This window comes from Engystomops pustulosus, chromosome 1 (genome assembly GCF_040894005.1).
Source record: "Engystomops pustulosus chromosome 1, aEngPut4.maternal, whole genome shotgun sequence".
NCBI classification, from domain to species: domain Eukaryota; kingdom Metazoa; phylum Chordata; class Amphibia; order Anura; family Leptodactylidae; genus Engystomops; species Engystomops pustulosus.
In genome coordinates this window covers 37,697,718-37,720,558 of record NC_092411.1, presented here as the reverse complement: position 1 = coordinate 37,720,558, position 22,841 = coordinate 37,697,718, and the positions used below count along the sequence as shown (strand labels likewise).

The 22,841-nt window shown below is 41.0% G+C and overlaps 1 protein-coding gene across 3 annotated transcripts; it reads left to right on the top strand.

The window, feature by feature from the left end:
- Positions 1-3,475: 3,475 nt before the first annotated feature.
- Positions 3,476-17,041, top strand: HMGCR (3-hydroxy-3-methylglutaryl-CoA reductase). Of its 3 annotated transcripts, none has more exons than XM_072138307.1 (20): positions 3,476-3,633; positions 8,082-8,265; positions 8,398-8,509; positions 8,594-8,681; positions 8,767-8,851; positions 8,936-9,041; positions 9,852-9,958; positions 10,096-10,215; positions 10,349-10,512; positions 10,616-10,854; positions 10,939-11,111; positions 11,932-12,126; positions 12,235-12,393; positions 12,543-12,700; positions 13,151-13,256; positions 13,342-13,512; positions 13,719-13,859; positions 13,944-14,102; positions 14,952-15,106; positions 15,579-17,041. In XM_072138307.1, the coding sequence occupies exons 2-20, from the start codon at positions 8,101-8,103 to the stop codon at positions 15,631-15,633; spliced, it is 2,658 nt and encodes an 885-aa protein (XP_071994408.1). In that variant the 5' UTR covers positions 3,476-3,633; positions 8,082-8,100; the 3' UTR covers positions 15,634-17,041. The 3 variants fall into 3 exon arrangements, with proteins under 3 accessions (XP_071994408.1, XP_071994417.1, XP_071994427.1); XM_072138316.1 differs by lacking the exon at positions 3,476-3,633 and adding an exon at positions 3,697-3,830; XM_072138326.1 differs by lacking the exon at positions 3,476-3,633 and adding an exon at positions 3,851-3,927.
- Positions 17,042-22,841: the final 5,800 nt, after the last annotated feature.

Here is a 22,841-nt window from a genome sequence, read left to right as displayed (position 1 = left end):
TGTGTGTCCATTATTCTTTATTTATGGCTGCACTAAATACTCTGTAGTGTTTCAGTGCCAAAGACCATTATTTAAAAAGACTGGGTGACCATTCTGTTAAAATGTAGAACATGTCCTAGTCAGAAGCGTTTTTTAAGATCAATTATCAACAGATCAATTATCGACTGTAGATAATGAAGATCCCTGAAAACTGGATGCCACAGGGATACAACTCGGCAATGAAAAACAGAAAAGAAACGAATAGTTTTTTAAGGGGAAGAATCAAAGAATCGGCACACTCACGATTGTATTCTCATCTGAGCATTCATATTTCATTTAATTAACCCCTAAAAGATGCAGGGTTTTTTCGCTAATTTCTCACTCTCCACCTTCAAAAATGGATTACTTTTTCATTTTTCCGTGTACAGAGCTGTGTGAGGGCTTATTTTGTGTGTAACCAATTCTACTTTTCCCTTATGTTATTTATTATTCCATGCTGTGTACTGGTAAGCAGGAAAAATATTCTAAATGTGTAAAAATTGGAAAAAAAAAGGCATGTGCCTTTTTGCCTTTTGGCCTTTTGGGCTCCGTTTTTACGAATTTCACTGTGCGCTTCAAATATCACGATGATACCAAATTTATATAAGTTTTATTGCGTTTTAATACATTTTCAAAAATTAAACAAATGTGTACGAAAAAGAAAACCCCCGGACGAAGGCTCATTCGCTGAAACGTGCGTTGGGGCCAGTACCATCCCGGACATTGGAGCTTTACTGCCAACACCTGGGTAAGACCTTCTAACCTTATGGTGGGTCACATCTGCACTGAACTACTTTGTGAATAATGTATTTAATATGCAGTCATACAGATGTCTAATTGTAGAGTGTCCCACCAGTCCAGCATTCTCAGGCCCATGGCCACGCAAACCACCCACCAAATTGTATACTCAGAAGGACCTTCACCTATTAAATCCTTGTATGTCTATTCTTGCATCTATATAAGAAACTTCATATTGAAAGCAGCAGAAGTAACACACCCTCCATTCCCAAAGCAGCTTCATTCTAGTACCATATGTAGGGAGTGATTCCAGACTTGTAGGGGCTATAATAATCATACAGCCCAGAGCCCATGGCAGGCTTATCTTCCCCTGCACATGACCATGTGCAAGGGGTCTTACACTGCCGTTTATAAACACTACATAATCTCTTTCACTTCTATTTCTCAATGTTTCCTAGAAATCTATGTGGGTGGAAAGTTATTGTAAATGTAAAACCCTGGAAACACACGACTCCCTTGTGAAGCTGCATATATTTGTATATATCTATCTGAATGCAAAGAATTTCTCCTTGTAGATTTTAGCCACGTATAACTTGTGGAACTTATACCTTATGAGCGTCTTAATGTTATGGATGTAAACCCCTTATTTGATGTACAGCACTTTGGAATGAATGATGCTTTAAAGATTAATAATAGTATTAATAATAATGAGGTTTATTCCCTGCCTTCCAAAGGGTTGTTCGGCAGGGAACATTTTATTGGGTTACAGTCTGTCACTTTTGTTATAGGTGAGGTGGATCATCAGGCTGCTGTCTGTCACACATTCTACCTGTATGTTCTGGTGACGTCATTCGGAACAGTAGCGGCAGGGATCAGTAAGCTGAGTAATGCTTCTTTAACCCATTCAGCCCCTTTAGTCCCTGCATGTTTCCTGTCAAGAGTTGACTAAACCAGATTTTGGGGATTAATAGCTGAATCAGTAGATTCAAGTTGTTGTTTTTAAGACCCAAAAGTACAAATGACCTATCAAAGACTTCTCAAATAACCACCAAATATACCATAAATACCCTGTAGGGACAGATTACACCATTGGGATATCTTTCTCTTTACTGAACTGATCAGAGGTTTCTGCTTTTCCCATAAACAACACCTAAGATGATAAAGCCCCTTTACAACTGGTAAATCAAGAAAATTAACAATACTACATCTTAAGTTGTATATCACTATCCTGCAGCACTTTACACATCATGGGGGACATACAAATTAGCCCCAGTGCACACCTCCGTTAATGGATTTGTTAAAATGTCTGTTGATGTCAACAGACTTTTAACGTCTTTCTTTAGGGCTCATTCACACGTGGTGTAAACCCGTGCTGTTTCAAGCGCAATACAACAGCTAAGAAGAGATTTGCCTGGTTACATTACAAAATGTGTAAGGGTGTTTTTGGTCCGTTTTTAAGCAGTCCGTTAAAAAACGCATCCGTTTTTTTTTAAAACGCATGCTTTTTTTTAAAACGCTTCTGTTTTTGACCATTTTTAATCAAGATAATTGGTAAAACCTGTAAAAAAAACGGATGCGTTTTTTAACGGACTGCTTAAAAACAGACCAAAAACGGGTTCAAAATGCCATGTGTGGCATAACCCCTAGGGTGATGTCACATGTGGCGTTTTTACGCCGTCTTTGGCCGTTTTTAGTTAGTGCGTTTTCAGATAGTAAAAAACGCATCTGTTTTTAAAATGTGCACAATTAAAAACGGACAAAACGGATGCGTTTGCAAAAACGCATGTGTTTTTTAAAAACGGATGCATTTTTTTACAATCTGAAAACGCACTAACTAAAAACGGCCTAAAAACGCCATGTGTGACATGACCCTTAGACGTCAGTTATTATCCTTTTTGATCAACAGGTCAACATGCAGTTTGTGAACTGGGTCTTACAAATCATTATAGATTATCTACTAGTGCCAATAAAGGGCATGCACGTAAAATCCAATTCTGCGGTTGTTCAGGAGCAAGATCCCTCCCGAACCAAAACAAAATCCAGATGTATTTCTCAATTCGAAAAGAAAGAACTCTTGGTGATTTTTTTTCCCTCAGTAAAGGACACGTTCATACATACTGACGCGTATGAGGAGTTACTACTCCCGAAGAAATTTGCTTTTAGAACTAAATAGGAATTTGCTAATTTGTCCATTTGAGGGTGGTGTCACAGGTTAGCACTTTGTAACGGAACCAAAGCGCACCGGGGTGACCCGCGGATGATCGCATATGCGTTTGTATGCAGCCTAAAGGTGTAAATGTGCTGCATGCTCTGAATTGTGGCTACCCACGTCCACTTGTATTGTACATTGCTGTGGATCTGCAGTACAGACATCAGGACAGTAGTCATGGACGTGTTCACACACACGCGTTAGTTTTATACTGGTGTAGATAGGACCCCGGCCAGTAGTATATGTAATAGTATGAGGTACATGTTATGTCTCCAGTATACACGGCACAGCGGAGGGGATGGCTGCAGGCTGAGGTGCTGCAGTCCCCATCACTCCCGGCTCTGCTCTGCCATTGGTCGGCTGTCAGTGAGGAGAGATCGCGCGTTGCCCTCCTCGTCTCATATAGATGCTCGTTACCACAGCGACAGCCATGACGAGCTCACCTGGTCTCGTTTCCCATTGGCTGCTCGATCAGGCCACTGGAAAGCTCGCTCCCCCCAGGCCCCGCCCCCGTTGCTGAGGCTGTCACTTGGCTGTGGTCAGGTGACGCGCTCGTTCACTCGCTTTGCGGCGGCGGACAGGGAGAGCCGCTCTCCTCCTCACCGACACTTCCTGACCCGCAGTCACCGCCGCCGCCGGCCAGTCAGGACCCATCCACCTGTCTGAAGGTGAGCGTCTACACAACATTACACTACACTGGTTTCGGTCATTTCCATCAGGCAGTGTGCTAGACAGCCCCGGATCAGAGCTGATAGATGGGGCCTTCCAGGGAGACTAGAGCCGCTTCTTCCTGTTAGCAGGCGATGAGGTCACTACCCGAGCACTACAAGGTCTGAGGGAGATAAGTGTCGTCATACACCGGAGTGTAAGTGTGGAGAACCACAAGGCGCAGCGGGTGCAGACTCCATGGTCCGGGATATGCAGACACCACCTCGTGTATATACACGTGTATAACATATACAGTATGTACCTGTTCTATATACAGCTCTCTATGTATTCATGCCTTGGTATACTATAGACCATCAAGAGTTAACCAGGCGTTATACCATTATATGTACAATAAGGGGTGTGTCTGTCCGGACTACTGCACATCTGCCATGTAACCACTAGGGGGGGTGTGACTCTATAAGCGCCACTTACATATATAATAGGGGAAGACGCCATTGTGCCTGCTACGTATAGACCATGTAACATCTGTATTATAGTGTCATTGTACTGTGCGCCATATTGGATCTTTAGTTCTTGAGCCCCCTCCCTTAGCTTATGTGTCCCTGTGTAAGTACAATCCTTGTCTTACTCCATTCTTATGTGAGATCAGGGAGAATCCAGCCTGTTGCACCCGGCAGTCTTCATCCTGTATGTATAATGCGCTGCAGTGAGCCTGGAGGTTACTAATGGTTTTGTGCAAAGCTTTTAAAATATTGTACCAAAATTAATAAATAAATTTTCTGCTTGACCCTCTAGTGTTTTGTGTGTGTTATGCTTGTTTTGTTCTATTTTTCATCTTTGCAATGCAAATGGTGAAATGTGCACATGTAATACATACAGCTTCTCAGGCCAGGCCACAAGACTAGTTTCCATTGCAAATTAGGTCTCATGTGGAGGTGACCTTGTGTGACTTGATCCTAGAGGTGAACTTGACACCTAAGATTTTGGATCACCTTTTATTGGTGTACTTGAATCTATCTCCTATAAACCTTTCTCGTTTCTTTCATAATCAGTTTGGCTCTTTTTTCCTACTTCACCATGTTGATGTGTTTATTGCTTCACTTGTGCCCCAGTATTGTTGGGGTCTCCCTTAAAATCCCCTCTCTTTGATCTTGTTACTGCCAATAATAAGTAACATATAACTTGTTTATTATTTAGGAAGTATAATGGTATGAGATGGCTGCACAGGCTGACATGATGTAGTGGAGTGACTATATCGTTAGGATCATATCCTTGGGGATGAAAACAAGCGGGGCAGGTCAAACCTTAGGGCACTGGTAACTAATATACATAGGGGGAGATTTATCAAGATGCCTAAGGGTAATATTATGCTTAGTTGCCCAATTACAGCTGCCCTTTAAAATATTCTTGAGCACTGGTAAAATGAAAGCTGAACTGTGATTGGTTGCCTTGGACAGCTTGATAAATCTCCCCCTGCTGCCCACTACTTTATGAGCCCACTACTTTATAATGGCTTTGAAAGATACTAACTCGGCCACATAAAAGGCCTCACAGGCTATATATCCAAGATGGAGAAATTGCTGTTCCTAGCAGTACATACAGGTTTCTTATATCCCATCATAAGAAGGATACAGTAATAATTTGTTCCCATTTCTTATAATAACTGGGATGCCTGGTTCTGTTGTACTTCAAGGGCGATAACCCTTGCACCAGAATTGGAGCTACTCCCGTCCAACTCTACAGGTTGTGAGAGGGATTGCAGCTCAGCTCCTGTTAAAGTAGGTGAGCTGCAATACAACCCATGACACTGTTTCTTAAAGGCGGCTGTGTTTTCCTAGTACTGAACTACCTCATTATGGCCTGTACCCAATGACCAGAGCTGTTCCTCATGATACTTGGCATCCTGCATGAATGGTATATGATGCCACCCAGAGTGTCTACCACATAAGACATGTTATCTCTTTATCAATAGTTACAGCATCTTCTTGGCTCTCGCGCTCTTTTTCTGGAGTGTGTGTAATGTTTTGTCATAATCCTTCTGACCGTGCCGTGTGACAGATGGCGCTGTGCCAGCTCTGAAGCCTGTAATCTAGGAAACTCGGAAAGTCCATTCTTCTAATTCCTAATAGGTCTCAGCTGTTGAGGTGACGGGTGGTTACATTACAGCATCTGGAGATTTTAGAGCTGTGAGTTTCCAGAAAGAATATAATAGACTTAAAGGGGCTTTCTGAGATAGATCATCAATGTCGGTGGGTGGGTTGGCGCCCTTCTATGCACCGATCAACAGCTTAACACTAGTTCTGTATGTAGGCTGTCAAAAGGAAAAACTAATTCTGGAAAACCCCTATTACCCTCTCTATTCAGAGTAAAATTTGTGCTATTGAAGCGGACACTTGCTCTATATACACATGTATATATCTGTGCCAACAATGAAAACCAGGTCAGGTTTCCTTAAATGCTCTGTGCTGTTTGAATTATAAACTGGTTTGGACACATTGCTGGAAAGTTAGTAGGACCGAGTAAGGTCACTGTATCCTTAGTGCTCTATATTTCGAGGATATGACTAATCTCTGTATATTTGATCATTCGGAACACAACAGATGAGTATTTAGTCAAGTTTTTTGGCTTTATACCTTGGAAATATGGCTCACAGAATAGCCGTCTATGTTCTGTCTCTTTAGTGTAGACGTGAATGGGGCTGAACTTTAATACACACACCTGTCTGGCCCGAGTTCTTGATCTTTATGTACGGTAGATTATGCCCAAGGGCTATCGCTGATAAGGCGACATAAAGAGCAGAAAATGATTAGCATGAAGAAAGGTTACAGAAATGTATCGCTCTGTATGTCATATACAGACTAGTACTTATGAGCAATTGCTATAAATTTTATTCAGTAAAGAGGCTCTTGGAGGGAAAGCTGATGTAATGTCCATGAAATAACCTTATGTAATGTCCAGGAATGAGAGTGAAAGTCCGTGTGATCTTCAGCTTAAAGCTACGAGCTAAAATAAGTTCCCATAAAGCCAGACTGACTCCTCTTCACTAACTAGAAGAAAACTTCATAGCTGATGCTGGAGTTTGACTTTATTATAAGGGGCTTTCCTGCGTTACAGGGGATGGGGATTCCACTATGTAGAACCCATGGGCTCCTCAATATTTTCTTGACTGCACCATGTTGCTGGTAAGAGCACCCAGTCTCCTGATAGTGGGTCCCATTGGTCATAATTTTTTTTTTCATATTATTCTTTCTTTATTAAGACAAACCGTATACAAAATACAAGACCATAATACAAAACTCAAGAAGTGATAATCATCATAGAACAGCATATAGACAATGAAGTTATGAGTAATGGATGTAAGACGCTCTGTCATGTAATAATAGTCATAACATTTTCATTTTATAATGTTACTGCATGTCCGAGATAAATACGATCAAAGTTTCATTGTTAAATGAATGTGTTAAAATTAGCTTATACTGTAAAGTTGACCCTTTAGTCTTTACTACTTCAAGTAGTGTCGCCAACATAAGCACTAAGGATCTAATCCTGGGGGCCCACCACCTCGATCCCAACTAATCACAAAAATGGGCGTCCCAGGTCCCCTGTTTGAGTGTAGCCGTGTTCACACATTCACTGTCAATAGCTCGACGCTGCATTCAGCTATCTGCATCAATTTTAAAGCCATTACACTGGGGGCATTTATTCTCTTGCTTTCTGTAACCCTCAGGATGTGGTCATACGGGGTATGTGTTTTTACATGTTACCATGTGTTTGGCTGGGTTAACATTTTGGTTAACATTTTCACAGCTTCTTACACTTCCAGCAATGAAGAAAAAAACTTTTAAAACCAGCCAACACATGGTAACATGTAAAATGCATCACAAATGCCCTGACTGCTGCACCTTCCGGTAATAAACACTTAGGACTTATCTTTTGGATAAGTGATGTTTCTCGAAGAGAAAAAAAAGACCTTTAGGCATTCTTTTAAGCGGAAACTGCAACCTTTTGCTTTGTAGATTTTTGAGCATAGGAAACATGCAGTAACTATTTTACCACTATACAGGCGGTCCCCTACTTAAGGACACCCGACTTACAGAAAACCCATAGTTACAGACAGACCTCTCTGACCTCTGCTGAAGCTTTCTGAATGCTGTACTATAGTCCCAGGCTGCAATGATCAGCTGTAAGGTGTCTGTAATGAAGCTTTATTGATAATCCTTGGTCCCATTACAGCAAAAAATGTTTAAACTTCAATTGTCACTGGGGCCAAAAATTATTTTGTCTTGATCTACAATTATAAAATATACAGTTTCGACTTACATACAAATTCAACTTAAGAACAAAACTCCGCACCCTATCTTGTATGTAACCCGGGGACTGCCTGTATACCTCACATTTTCTGTAAGATTTTGGCAACTGAAAAAAATTATTCCTCTCCTTTTCCTAGGTCATCATTAACCGTGAAGATGTTGTCCCGATTATTCCGCATGCATGGCCAGTTTGTGGCTTCTCACCCATGGGAGGTTATCGTGGGTACGGTGACCATCACCATCTGTATGATGTCTATGAACATGTTCACAGGAAATGATAAGATCTGTGGCTGGAACTACGAATGCCCCAAGTTTGAAGAAGTAAGTTCTGTCACAGAGCCCCTAAAAATGTGTCGCCTACTAGTAGATTATCCAGACCTGAATTTTTAGATCTATATAAAAGATTTGTATGTGGCCTCATAAATCATGGGTTTTCTTTTTTTTATTTGTCAGGATGTACTAAGCAGCGACATCATCATATTAACCATCACACGGTGCATTGCTATCCTTTATATCTACTTCCAGTTCCAGAACCTCAGGCAACTTGGATCTAAATACATCCTGGGTAAGTGTAGTTACACCTGGTCCTTTGTCATCATGATATGTGTTCAAACTAGTTGAGTAATTCACATTGCGCCTCTTGTTCCAGGTATCGCCGGTCTCTTCACCATATTCTCAAGCTTTGTCTTCAGCACAGTAGTCATTCATTTCCTGGATAAGGAATTAACAGGCTTGAAGTAAGTGTTGCGCTTGTCCTTGTTATTCAGCATATTTCCTAATTTTACAATCTGGAAATCTAATGTCTTTTTCTCCTTTGGACAGTGAGGCTCTTCCATTTTTCCTGCTGCTTATTGACCTCTCAAAAGCCAGTGCATTAGCCAAATTTGCTCTTAGCTCCAACTCACAGGTGAGCACATAAACCCTACCAGTAATCAAGATTTATACAGTTAAATATATGCCGAGTGTTTGCAAAGATTACTTCATTTTCTAGGATGAAGTCCGAGACAACATTGCCCGTGGCATGGCCATTTTGGGGCCCACCTTCACCCTGGATGCGCTTGTGGAATGTCTTGTAATTGGAGTGGGGACAATGTCAGGTTAGTAGCTGTTTAATACACACATTCAGGGTTTGTACAACAGTTTTCTGGAGCACAAGCCCGAAATAATAGCAATTTCTGGCACAACGCCATAAATCGTGATTATTTCCTCCTTTACGCCACCTCCTTGCCAAGGGTGTGAAGGGGGTGCGGATGGCGGTTCTGCCCCACACTGCAAGATAAGGAGCAAAGCAACATCAAGCAGGACCAGAGCCTCCTGATGCTTTGTTACATTAAGCTATAGTTTGCACAAATTGATTCTTGATTTTCAAAGAATTGTAGATCATTTTAACCTTCATTGTATTCTTAAAAACACTATGTTCATTGTGAAAAACCTTGTGGTGGGTTCTTAATTATGAAACCCAGCCCCTCCAACGCGGTTGGAGCCACCTGATGTGTTTGGTTGCCGGCTGGTGGCAGACAATTCAATAGAATTGTGCTATTACCAACAACCATTCAGCTCTGGTGGTTCACTAGACATGGAGCAGTGAGTGGCTTTTAGAACACCCTCAATGTAAATGCAGTCTCCATAATAAGAAACCGTAGCCACCCAAACTTTACAATGTATTTTATGACAGGTCATCAGTATCAGAAAGGTGGGGAATCTGCTCTGCTGTTCTTGAATTCTTCAGGTGCCAAAAAGCATCAGGCTCCATTCTATATTTAGTGACACAATCAAGTAACAGTAGCTCAGCTTTGATTAAATCATTATTCATTTACATTTAATATATTTTTTAATATATTTAAGCTATGCAACACTATTTAACTTTTCGGATGTATTTTACATATATCATTTTTCTTTCTGTACAGGTGTTCGCCAGTTAGAGATCATGTGCTGTTTTGGCTGCATGTCCGTCCTAGCAAACTATTTTGCCTTCATGACGTTCTTCCCAGCCTGTGTGTCGCTGGTTTTGGAGGTGAGTCTTCAGAGCTGACATGCCTCAACTAATAGCAGCAAACAATCACTTATTATGTAGTTATATGTGTAGATGATCTGTTCGGATTATGGTATATGCTATTGTGGATGAAGATCAATCTTTGATCTTTCTAACAGCTTTCCAGGGAAAGCAGGGAGGGACGTCCCATCTGGCAGCTTACACAATTTGCAAATGTATTGGAGGAGGAGGAAGACAACAAACCAAACCCAGTCACACAGAGAGTGAAGATGATCATGGTGAGTGTCGCTCTTTTAGAGGTGTTGATGTTTATTATATTTGTATTGCGTTTTGTGATTCTATTCACCATCACTATTAACTTTATTTGCTATAAGTTAAGAATTTGCACCAACAATGTATTGTATTATTTAGTCCCTAGGTCTGGTCCTTGTTCATGCTCACAGCCGGTGGATAAGTGAACCGTCCTCGCAGAACAGCACCTCAATTTCAGATCACAAGGTTACGATTGGCTTAGATGATACCATACCAAAGAGGATTGAGCCAAACATGCCTCTCTGGCAGTTCTATCTTTCTAGGTGAGCGCACAGTTTTATTTCTATTTAATAGTGTTTTATATTTTTACACGATTAACACTAATCTAACCCAGGTATCTGACAAAGCTATATGTGTCCTCCACAGGATGATCACCATGGACATCGAGCAGGTCATAACATTGGGTCTTGCTCTTCTTCTGGCCGTCAAATACATATTTTTTGAGCAGACCGAGACAGAGTCTACCCTGTCCTTGAAGAACCCCATCACCTCTCCAGTTATGGTGCAGAAGAAGCAAGTGGAGGGTTGCTGCAGAATGGAACCAGTGCCAGAAAAAGTCTTCAAGGATTGTAAAGTAGAAGACCTCTCGTCCAAAGAAGAGAAAGGTATAGACCATCATTTACATGTTTTCTCTTAGCTAATCTATAATGGCTTTAGTATTAATACATATTCTGTCTATACACTTTTAGAAGCCGTCATAAAGCCATTGCCACTTGAAAACTCACACAAGCCTAACTTTATGCTGGGTGACTCTTCATCATCCTCACCGGATTCCAGTGAAGAAGAGAAGGAAACAAAGTTTGATATACCAGAGGTTCCCCGGCCTCTCGATGAATGTCTTCGTATTCTAAGAAACCCAGAAGTAAGTAATTTAAAACTGTGCTTATCTAATACTAGATAATACATATGTTACAGATGCAACAGTATATTGCTATATAGCTTTGTCTCCATATGTTTACTACATATGGATATATGTAAGATATGTCTTATTATTTTACCTCTCTAGCCATACTATGTAGACTTCATTGCTTCATTATAAGACGTTAAGTCTTTACAATTATAAATACTTACCCTGTTCTTACAAGAAAGGGGATAGGTCCCTGAAAATTGGTGTTCGGACTGGGCACTCCACTTATTACAAAATTTAGTATCCTAAATGACCTCATTTCACTGCAGAGGCGATTGTGCTTGTGTAGATACTGCACTGTAACAGGGGATCTTTGCCCCTCCGTTCTTGAGATCATTCTGTGGTCAGACACCTAACAATCAGGTGTATATTCCCTATAACAACCCCTGTACAGATACATAGGTCTTTTCTTTAATAAAAGTGGAGTTCCATTATATTCTCGGATAATAATTTAGTGCATCATAGTATGTTACATAAAAGTAATTGTGGGGTTGTTCTGAGGTAATGTGGATGCGTCTTTTGAACTAGTTCTCAGCTTCCAGGTAATCCCTTCTTAAAATCCCTATTAATATATGCTTACTAATGATAAGGTGCATGCATCAACTTATCTCTGCAGCCAAGTTCACTTGCGGCCAAGCTTCTCTTTTAAACACTTCCAATTAGGTATGATTAGGGGGTACAATAAATTATTAAAAATAGGGAAAACTGAACATCAATTATACTTTTCGCGTGCTCTGGAAAGGGGATCTCTTACCAGGATGCTTTGTTTTTGTAGCAAGGTGCCCAGTACTTGAGCAATGCAGAAGTTATCAAATTGGTGAATGCAAAACACATCCCATCATATAAGCTGGAGTCCATGATGGAGTCTCCTGAGAGAGGAGTTGCTATTCGCAGGCAAATGCTAGTTCACAAGCTGCCTCAAGCCTCAGCCCTTCTGAATCTGCCTTATAAAAACTACAACTACTCTGAGGTAAGTCCTTGCTATAGAGAAAGAGCAGAAGATGTCCTCATCTTCGCTATGGGCTATGCATTTTATACAGGATGCTATAATTGACTTATGCCTGCTTTATTCTTCCAGGTAATGGGTGCCTGCTGTGAGAATGTCATCGGCTATATGCCAATCCCTGTAGGTGTGGCAGGTCCTCTCATCCTGGATAATAAAGAGTTCCAGGTTCCTATGGCTACAACAGAAGGTTGCCTTGTGGCTAGCACCAACCGCGGCTGCAGAGCCATACTGGTGAGTTTTGGCCATATGGTCAATTATTTGAATGGATTATTTAGAAAATTGATTGTAAACTTCCATATATTATCACTGACTGTTGTGGAGTCTTTCAAAACTCAGAGCAAGTATGACAGATTCTGAGCTTATCTTGTTCATTTTAATAGCTGGGTGGAGGTGCCCACAGCCGGATCCTCGCTGATGGCATGACTCGTGGACCAGTTGTCAGGTTGCCGACAGCTTGTGAGGCTGCTGAGGTGAAGAACTGGCTGGACAGTCCTGAGGGCTTTAAAATTATTAAAGATACCTTTGATAGCACAAGCAGGTAAGTGCAATTCTATATTTTATATAATTTTATTTCTCAAATTAAAGGGGTTTTTTGGTTAACAATCTGTTTGTTACCATCAAATTCTCAGCATGGTGCATTCCCACTGGATTAGAGGCTTTTCTTAAGGCCCCATTCACAAACTTTCAAGCGTATATATACATCCCCACAGATGCCAACAGGCACGCGGGTGGCAGTACTGCGCCATACAATGATGCTCTATCTTTCCCTGTTCGTACGGCTGTGCAGTGCGATTTTATATGGAGAGGGGAGGGATAAGCAGCGCTGACATGTGTTTGCCCAGGCTATAGCCTTAAGGTTATATCCAGAGTTGTATCTATATAAGGGTAGTGATCTGAACTACTGACTTATCCAGCTATAGTTTTTATTATTCCTATCTGTGGTTTATGTCTTGAATCATTACTTCATTCACTTTTTATTTCCTGCCAGGTTTGCTCGTCTTGGGAGACTTCATAGCAGCGTGGCCGGACGAAACCTTTATATTCGCTTTCAATCCAAAACAGGAGATGCCATGGGAATGAACATGATATCAAAGGTGAATAGAGGATGCACTTTACTTGTAATATAATGACGCTTCTTGTTTCCTGAATATAATGAACGTTTGGATGTGATTGCTCTAGGGCACAGAGAAGGCTCTTTCCAGATTACAAGAAGAATTTCCGGAGCTCCACGTTCTTGCTGTTAGCGGTAACTTCTGCACTGACAAGAAGCCGGCTGCCATCAACTGGGTAGAGGGCCGCGGAAAATCTGTAGTGTGTGAAGCTATTATACCAGCAAACGTGGTGCGAGAGGTAAAAACTATTTCTTTACTTTTAATAAGGCATTATTGGAAGTATAAGCAATCAAGATGATTTAGTCTACAGCGGTGATGTGGGAATTGTCAGGATTGAATTGTTTTCTGGAGGCAAGCATGGTGCCACTTGCAAGTGAAAATTTGCACTTTTTTCTCTAATCTTTTCAACTCCTTTAATATTTATGTGTTTGCTCATATCTGCAGGTGCTGAAGACCTCTACAGCTGCATTGGTTGAAGTGAACATCAACAAGAACCTGGTTGGCTCTGCTATGGCCGGCAGTATTGGAGGCTACAATGCTCATGCGGCTAATATTGTGACTGCAATTTACATTGCTTGTGGACAGGTCAGATGATGGAAAAGTGTATACATTGCAGTTGTATGTGAATGTCCTTTATGTACTATAGACTTTTTCACTTTGTCATTTTAGGATGCTGCTCAAAATGTTGGAAGCTCAAACTGCATCACCCTGATGGAGGCGACAGGTCCCACAAATGAGGACTTGTACATCAGCTGCACAATGCCTTCTATAGAGATCGGTACCGTGGGAGGAGGAACTAACTTGGCCCCACAACAGGCCTGCCTGCGAGTATGTATAATGTTACTCTTATAATCGCTCAATGCTTTATATAGTTATCCTACATTTTACTAGTACAAATAATACAGTGAAGATGCAGACGTCCCCAGCATTTAGATAAACCATCCATCCATGTAATAACTGAACTACTTGAGAGCTGTGAAAACTTTTTACACATGGAAAACCTGGCCCAAGCACTATAATAACCTGAATCAATAGTCTTGTTAAGAAACAATTCTGCTGTGAATCACGGGTCAGTAGTACTGCAGTTGGGTCAGTACTGGTGGCCAGAACTCAGACACACAAGTAAGGCTGTCTAATACTGTCTCTTAAAGGTCATAGTGTAAGGAAATCTACCATCACAATAAAGCTTGATAAGCCAGGGGCATGTACTCCTAGATGCAGGCCCCATTGACTGTTGTAATCATATTATATATTTTTATAACTGTTATCCATTGCCTACTTCCTTCTAAAATGAAGCAGAAGGGCTTGTTACCAGAGCCCCTCCATGCTGCAGCTTCACATTGTGTAGGAGCATCCTTCCCAGTCTTGTAAGCTACAGCATTGAGGGGGTCTGGTAACACCCCCAAGAGCCCTTCAGACTAATTAGCATAAAAGTGGATTTTAGAAGAAGGGAGGACATGGATAATAAATATATGAAGATTACCACAGTCACACTTATAGATCCAGGCACCGTAACTGGTTTATTATGATGGATTTTGATGGTAGATCCCGACGGTAGGGTCCCCAAATATCCTGCATCCCCATTCTAACCATAACCAAAGAGGAGGGTTGAATCTGTCAGCAGATTGAATCATGATTGATTAATTTTATTCAAGAAATGCATTTTTTTCTCTACAGATGCTTGGAGTCCAAGGAGCCAGCACTGAATATCCTGGCAAAAATGCTTGTCAGCTGGCGCAGATCGTCTGTGGTACAGTAATGGCTGGAGAGCTTTCCCTTATGGCTGCCTTGGCAGCTGGTCATCTAGTCAAGAGCCACATGGTCCACAACAGGTAATTAATACAGTTCTCTTCCATTAACGTTGGAAGATTAAATAAAATGATGTGTGAACTTATTATATGTGTATTATATGTACCGTACACCACCCCAGTCCTGCAAATTATAATGCCCCAAAGCTCTGAAAAAAAGTTTTTGAGTGACACAAATTGGGCCTGAAAATCTGTGCAAAAAAAGAATATCTATATATATTTTTTTTTAATGAAACTTTTAATCAAATATATTAAAATAAAATTTCAAACCCAATATCTGCAATTTGTTTCCTGTAATGACCTCTCGTCCAGCAGTCACATGACTGTATGGTACAAGCTCTTTATAATAATGTTTGTGTAGCGCCACATGTTCCATAGCGTTTCACAAATCGTGGGGGACATGTACAGCCAAGATAAAACAGTAGCTCAGGAAATGCCTTTTTTACATGTTCATTTTCTACACTGTACATTGATTAATAAACTTTTTATTTCCTAGGTCCAAAATTAACCTTCAAGACATGCCAGGCACGTGCACAAAGAAAGCTGCATGAGCCTATACCATGTGCAGCGATTTTTCTCTTGAATCTTAGAAGGACCATAGCGGGAAATCTAAGGGATCAGGCGGAATATTTAACGGAAACATTCTATAGGGTAAAGGTGCATTGTCACCAGCGGCAGAGAAAGATGTGCAGGCAACACGAGAAGAAGACGTAAGCCAGGCTCAACCTGTGTTCAGTGAAGATCTCCGGTGCCTCATTTTCCGGTTCCTTAAGTCTTTAAGGTCCCAGTAATCACCATTGGCTGTGTGTTAGCTACTGACGCAGGAGCCAAAATCACCCAGGCGCTTGGATCTCATTTTCTTTGTCTTTTTACGCTGCTCGCAATGATCCGTTTCATTCACTTTAAGCTACTTTGCAGTTCTGTTTAAAGAATGTTCATTTTTATTTAATCATACTGATGTTTGTAATATACCTCGGTTTTAGTTCAGAGAAAAAAAAAAAATAGTAATTTATTTCTTTATCTAAGCTTCAGGTCCAGCCTTAGGAGATTATGTGATTTCAGCAAGTAAAATGTAAACTAAATTCCCTCTAACTAAATGCACAGAAAATATTTGTCTCCAACTTGTGGAACTACAACTCGCAGCATGAGAGATGTTGAGCGTCTTAGTTCCTTACAGCGGAGGAAGAGGCTGGAGACCCGTGCGGTTTAAAATAGGGTCTCTGTATGTCCTCAGAAAGCCATTTACAGTCTATACAAGCACAGAAAGTATTCCCAGCCATAAACATCGCGCAGGGGTGTTTAAGCTGTGAGTGTTTTAGTATCCCGACCCTTACATTTTTTTATTCCTTTCCTTTTTGATTGATCTATTACTGCAGGTGCTACGTTAAAAACACCAGAACATCTAGAATTTACTAAACATTAATTTGTAAAGTGACTTTCCTGGTGTTGGTGGCCATTTTTTTTCTTTTTCCTTGGTGGTCTATCACTACCTCAGACAGAATAGCTGTGACCATCTTGTGCCATGACAGATACAAAGTCACAGCCCGTGTAATACACGGACAGCGTTCAGATTTGGCCAGCGTAGAATCGAGTACAGTTTTATACACTTGCGTTGTAGGTTTTGTACTTTTTTTTTTAATCCTTTTTATTTCCCCCTTTTTGTACCTCGTTACTTGTCTGTATTATTCAGTACTGGGCATATTCATCAGAGGCGTTTATTGGTTTCATGGTGTATAAATTTCCTAGAAACAATGTGTTAACTACTGTAGCTGGTGCCTGTGTCGTCTTCTTCTCCTGCTGGTGAAGAGGTGACAACTTTATGAATAAAGCATCTGTTTCCGTTTTCTTTTTCCACATCTGGTATTTTTTGGAACGTGAACGATAAGGTCAGAATCTCCCCTGTATATAAAATCATAAGCTATCTTTAAGATACTGGAATAAATGTAATTATTTTTCTAAGTTTTGGTGTTTGCTTTGGTGCCTGTCTTCTTTACCGAAAGTGGCGTCAGTCTGTGGAGCACATCAGCGAAAAAAAAATCAGCGAAGGATTCTTTGCACATCAAGGGGACGAGACATTATAAACTGGATCATTAGAAGGGCAACTACAAAAAGGAATCTGCATTAGACTTGACACTACTTTTGGGCTGGTTTATTAAGTTTGTCTAGTCTAACCTTACTTTAGACTGAATAATTGCACCAATTCTGGTGCACATGGTTGAATAGTCATCAAACGAAAGTCAAAATAAAGCATGACAAGCCATGTACACTTACGCATAGATCCAGATACTTATCTCTGGGGCTGTTACCCGAGCCCCTCTGTGCCGCAGCTTCACAGATGCTTACTCTGTACAGGAGCAATCCAACAGGCAGATGGAGGGGGAGACAGTGTAACAGCCTGTGAAGCGGAGGGCCTACGGTAACAGCCCTTCTCGGTTATTATCAAAATTGTAAAAGCTTATATTAGAAAGGAGGAGGCCATAGATAACCTATATATGAAGATGATCACAGTCACGGTGCCTGGATCTAATACATTTCATCAGAGCTATATTCCTTTCTCCATTAACTTTGGCTCTAATCACTCTAATCTGCTTTTTTTTTCATTGAAATGACATTTCATATTGTTCCTGAGGGGACAAGTAGGTTAACTGGGTAAAACCTGGTGACAGTTTCCCTTTAACTACTACTGACCTATCCATAGATAAGGCCTTTAATAGTCGCCGGAGGGAAGTACTGCAGCCTGTCGCACCCCCACTCATCAAGTATAGTATGAGAGTAGCTTGTTGCTTCAGTACCACTTCACATAGTTGATTGGTGAGGGTGTCCAGCTTGGACACTAGAAAGTAGACTTAATTTATCTATAGGTCATTAGTCTTAAGTATAAAGTATCAAGAATGGTTGAAGTAATAGTGTGTGCACATGGCAGCAGTAAATTTTATCAAAAGCCCTGAAATAAATCAAAGCTGTCCCATGCTTGGACAATACAGTTTAAAAAAAAAAAAAAAGAAAAAGTATTTTATATGATTTTATAAAGGTACCTCTTTGTTGCTGTAATATCACAGAACGTTTAATAGATTTGATACATCTATTCCCATGAAGACAAGTTTCTAATATGTACTAACAAAATAACACATTGTCTAATTCACTGTTATTAACAAAAAACACCATTTCACCGATATAATTACAACCAGTCTTTATCGGTCCTGGTTTACACAATTTCAGTTGCCCCTAGACATGAGCCAGTAACTTCTGACTTGGGGTCGCTTGGTTTTCTGACAGCTATGGAGCTGAGATTACGGTCTCTGCTCCCTGTTTCTAGCCCCACCCCCTGAAGTCCAGGACGCAGCTCTCACACTGATAAACAGACACTGGCTTCCTGCAGGAAGCAACTTGAGGAGTGTAAAGCTACAGACAAATAAGTTCTTTATCGGGGGAGGAAGGCACAGCAGATCTTGTGTGTTGTGAAATAGAGAGAGGTAGCAGAGCTGACTGTGTGTTATATGCATCTCATGGATCGTCTCATCTCTCTGTGTCAGACACTGGTGAATGTTCAGAAAGTAAATTAAAGTGTATCTAAACCTGAAATCTGATAATCTAACCACATTGTCACCCCACAGGACTAGATGGATCATAATGTGAGTCCCCGCCCACACCCTGGAATCTAGTAAAATAGACGAATAAAATTGTAAATCAAAGGGTTAAAAATTATGTTTCTTGTGTAAACATCATCTGGGAATTGAAATTTCAGAGTTTTCTTTCATGGGAAAACCCCTTTAAGGCCGCCTTGTAGACTTCTAGCCATTGATGGTCCTCTAGAGGATTCTGGGAAATATGCAAATATGTTTTCTGGGATGGGACAAGGAAAACATTGCCTACATTGTAAGGCAGCCCCCTAAACATCAGGCATGACTTTCAGGAAGCCAAATGACATAATGTGGAATTAAAGCCAAACCATTATATCTTTTCCAAAAGGGGTCAAAGTGTGTGCTACCTATCAACTGGGGGGGAAGGGGCAGAGTGTGCTGTGCTATCCATCTACTGGGGGGCATGTACTTGGCTTTTTCCATCTGCTGTGGGGCAGCTTTCACTGGGCTACCTATCTACTGGGGGGCAGGGTTTGCGGGACTACCTACCTACTAGGGGGCAGTGTGTGCCGGGCTACCTATCTACTGGGTGGCATGTGCAGGAGTTACGTATCTACTGGAGGGCATGTCTGAGGGCTGTTGGGCAGTGTGTGCTGGGCTACCTACGTAATATCATTAATTCCTGGGAACTATATATATATATATATATGAGAATTTATGAAGCACTTATATGCGATGAGGCATTTAGTATAATATGGGGGCCCAAAAATCCTAATGGCTGTTCAGCTAAGGGGTCTTACAAGGTTGCTAAAAGAGGCAATGCAATGTTTTCCTTGTCCCATCCTGGAAAATTTATTTGCATATTTTACAAAGTACAAAATTCAGTGACCAAACACTCAACCTCATGCCAGACTATGGCGTGCCCACTGCCCACTTTCATATGTAATTTTACTATTCATAGCAGAACTATGAATTTCTCAACCAGGACCACCAAGTGGGAATGTAACGACTGGAGCGGAGACGCGTCGCTTTAAAATAATCTGTTAATATAGCATTGGCCCCGGGCAGCAGGTTACAAGTATTTGCTTGTATTCTGGCTGAAGAAAATGTTCAGGGACATTCTGAGAACTATTTGTAGACGTTAGAGCTGAAACAAGGTTATAATAACCACCACTCGGTATTCGGAGAAGATATTCCCTGCGTTTTGAACCAAATATTATATATTCCATGATGATTGTAGAATTATTAACACACCTTATAAACTCAGGACCATAAAGTTTAGTGGTGACAAAAACTGGTAAAGAAGGACGAGCCATCCAGGCCAACCAATCAGGTCACTGCTTTCATATAATTGTCCACCATAGTAAGACATTTCTAAACGTCTATCAACAATGAAACTGTTAAATCTTTCCTTTTGCAGGGCATGCTTGGTGTTAAGGGAGCTGCCTTTCAAGGTAGTAAAGGAGGCATTGTTTTCCATTTAACACCTTGGAAAACATATTTGCATACTTCCCAGAATTCCCTAGTGGAGCATCTATGGCTTTAAGTCTTCACATGCCTTTAAAGTGGCCTTAATTGGCAAACTCTCCTTAAGGAGAACACCTACTGTCTGATCCTTTTTACAGGTTCCGGCTACATGTGACTATATCTGCACTGGATAAGCGCCTGTATCAGTTATGAGCTTCCAATACGAGTAATACTTGTGAGTTTAGTAGAACAGTGGTGGCACCCAAGTCTGAGGGGCCACACACGCCATCACCCCAGCGCAGACTCCAAAGCTACACATCCTAGCACTGTAGGAGGACCGGATTATCAATAGAGCTATTGTCCCAGGCCCTGTTTTAGGGACCCCAGAGTAAATATTATAAACCAAATTTCCCCTCAGTCTTTCCATGGTATTGGTGTCCTCCTGATGCTGATACTGTTTGAAGCTATGGCAGAGCAGGGAGCAATAGGTTAAGCTCCCTGCTCCACCACACTGTGCCCCAGTCCAGGTGTCACTTCATTGTGTCACTGGTGCTGGACATCAGAGATCAAGGGCAGGAAGAGATCTGACCCATTCCCCTGTACAATGTACTTATCACTGAGGGTGGTCCTGTACTATATAATAATATACTAGCTGTAGCTCCCGGTGTTTCCTGGGATAGTAAATAACTACTCTTAGCTGTAACAAAATAGAATGGGTTAACAAAAATATTTTATATGTATTTATAGACTGACTGAGCCTGTCTCTGTCACTGACACTGTCTCTGGCAGTCTCTTTCAGTGACTGTCTGTCTCGGGCACTCTTATTCCAGTGTCTGTCTCAGGCACTCTCATTTCAGTGACTATCTGTTTCGGGCACTCTCATTCCAGTGACTGTGTCTCTGACTGCACTTTGTCTATGGAGAGATTTATCAGAAGTGTCTGAGTGCAGAACTTCTCTAGTTGCCATGGGCAACTAGAACAGTTTTACATTTCTGAAAATTTCCAGCTCACCGCACACATAAGTGCCTTATACTCATTGGGGCAGATTTATCAAGTGTCTGAAAGTCAGAATATTTCTAGTTGCCCCTGGCAACCAATCACAGCTCCCCTTTAAAATATTCATGAGCACTGGTAAAATGAAAGCTGAGCTGTGATTGGTTGCCATGGGCAACTGGAAATATTCTGACTTTCAGACAGCTTGATATATCTGCCCCATTGCCTTTAGTAACCAATGGCTCAACTTCCAACTGCCATGCCAGCAGCAGACAATGGCTTCTGTATATGGAAGGGAATAAGTGGATTTTGGAATGTGTGGGGTGAAAATTTTGGCTCAAAACACGGGCTAAGATGTTCCCTGAGTCACAGGCAACAACTATGCAAAATTTGGTGATGGTAAATGCGGCGGTGCAGATTCCTTTAAAAAAAACATACATACACACACTCCGCTTTATATATAAGATATGACTGTAGGGTGCTGCTGTATTATATATGAATTAACCAGAGGGTGCTGAGTTATTATAAATTAATTGGGGGGAGATGCTGTGGTGTTACAATTTTAATTACTGCACTATTAATAAATGAGGGGGTTTATTAATTTTTATTATTAAGGGGGTCCCTTCATCAGCGAAAAAGAAGTATTTTTCAGTATTCAGGTTAAATTGCGGTGTTGGTACTTTGTGATGTATAGGTTTGGGCAGTCGGTTTCCTATAGATTTTCCATAGTGAGATTCCTTGCATTGTATGACCTGGTTGAGAAATATGTGACTCTTCTATTTCATGGAAGTGAAACCTATGGACCTACGGACAAAGTATAAAATGATCTGTGTATGACATAAGAGGCTGCTGTGTACGGGGTGTGGAGCTGGTTAATGACTTATACACAGGACTGACATGAGACTACAATGCAGCCCCTTCTAGTGTACAGGACTATCCCGGCCTCTTCCTACAGTAACGGTTTCCTCATCAGACCAGAGCGAGCCAATGACTGCTGCTGACATCACATCGCCCCAGCATATGGCCTGATACTCTCATTAACCCCATGCATTCCAAGGACAGCTGTATTTGGACACTTACTATCTCTCCAGCCAAAACTGCATCATAAAAACCCAAAGATATGTCATAGTTTTTAAAATTATAAGAGGGGGAAGACATATTTGAAATAAAAGACTGAATACAGTAGAAAAGTTACTGTATAAAAATTGCAGGGACCTCAGTTGTAAATATGTGATTGACTAATATTTCTTCATTTGGCTCATTAAAAAACATTCTGCAGCAGCCAGCGTTTGCATAACAGAATAAAGCTGCTGCAGAACATCTTATAAACAAAACTTGCCTTCTCTTGAATAAAAAAAGAAATGTAGAAAGAAGGATGAAAGAAAATTGTTAACCTGTCCCATCACACCCGATTCTACAAGTAATAAATACAAAGACCGAGACTGAACACAGCCATGTTTAATTCTTATTAGTTCAAGAGAGCCCCTCAGCTGTTTTTGCCAAAGTGCTAGGTACTGACCCTGGAGATTTGTATTATCTTACCTTTCTGTGTGTTGTTAGTAGCAGCAGCAGAACTGTTAACAGAATCGATTCATATTCCAGGATGGTAGCTGGACTTGTGATATTTCTTCACAGAGAACTCTTCCGCCCCTCTGCTATGAGTCACTGCTGTAAAAGGCTTCTGATTAGATATTATAGCAAAGGGGAGGCCATGGGGA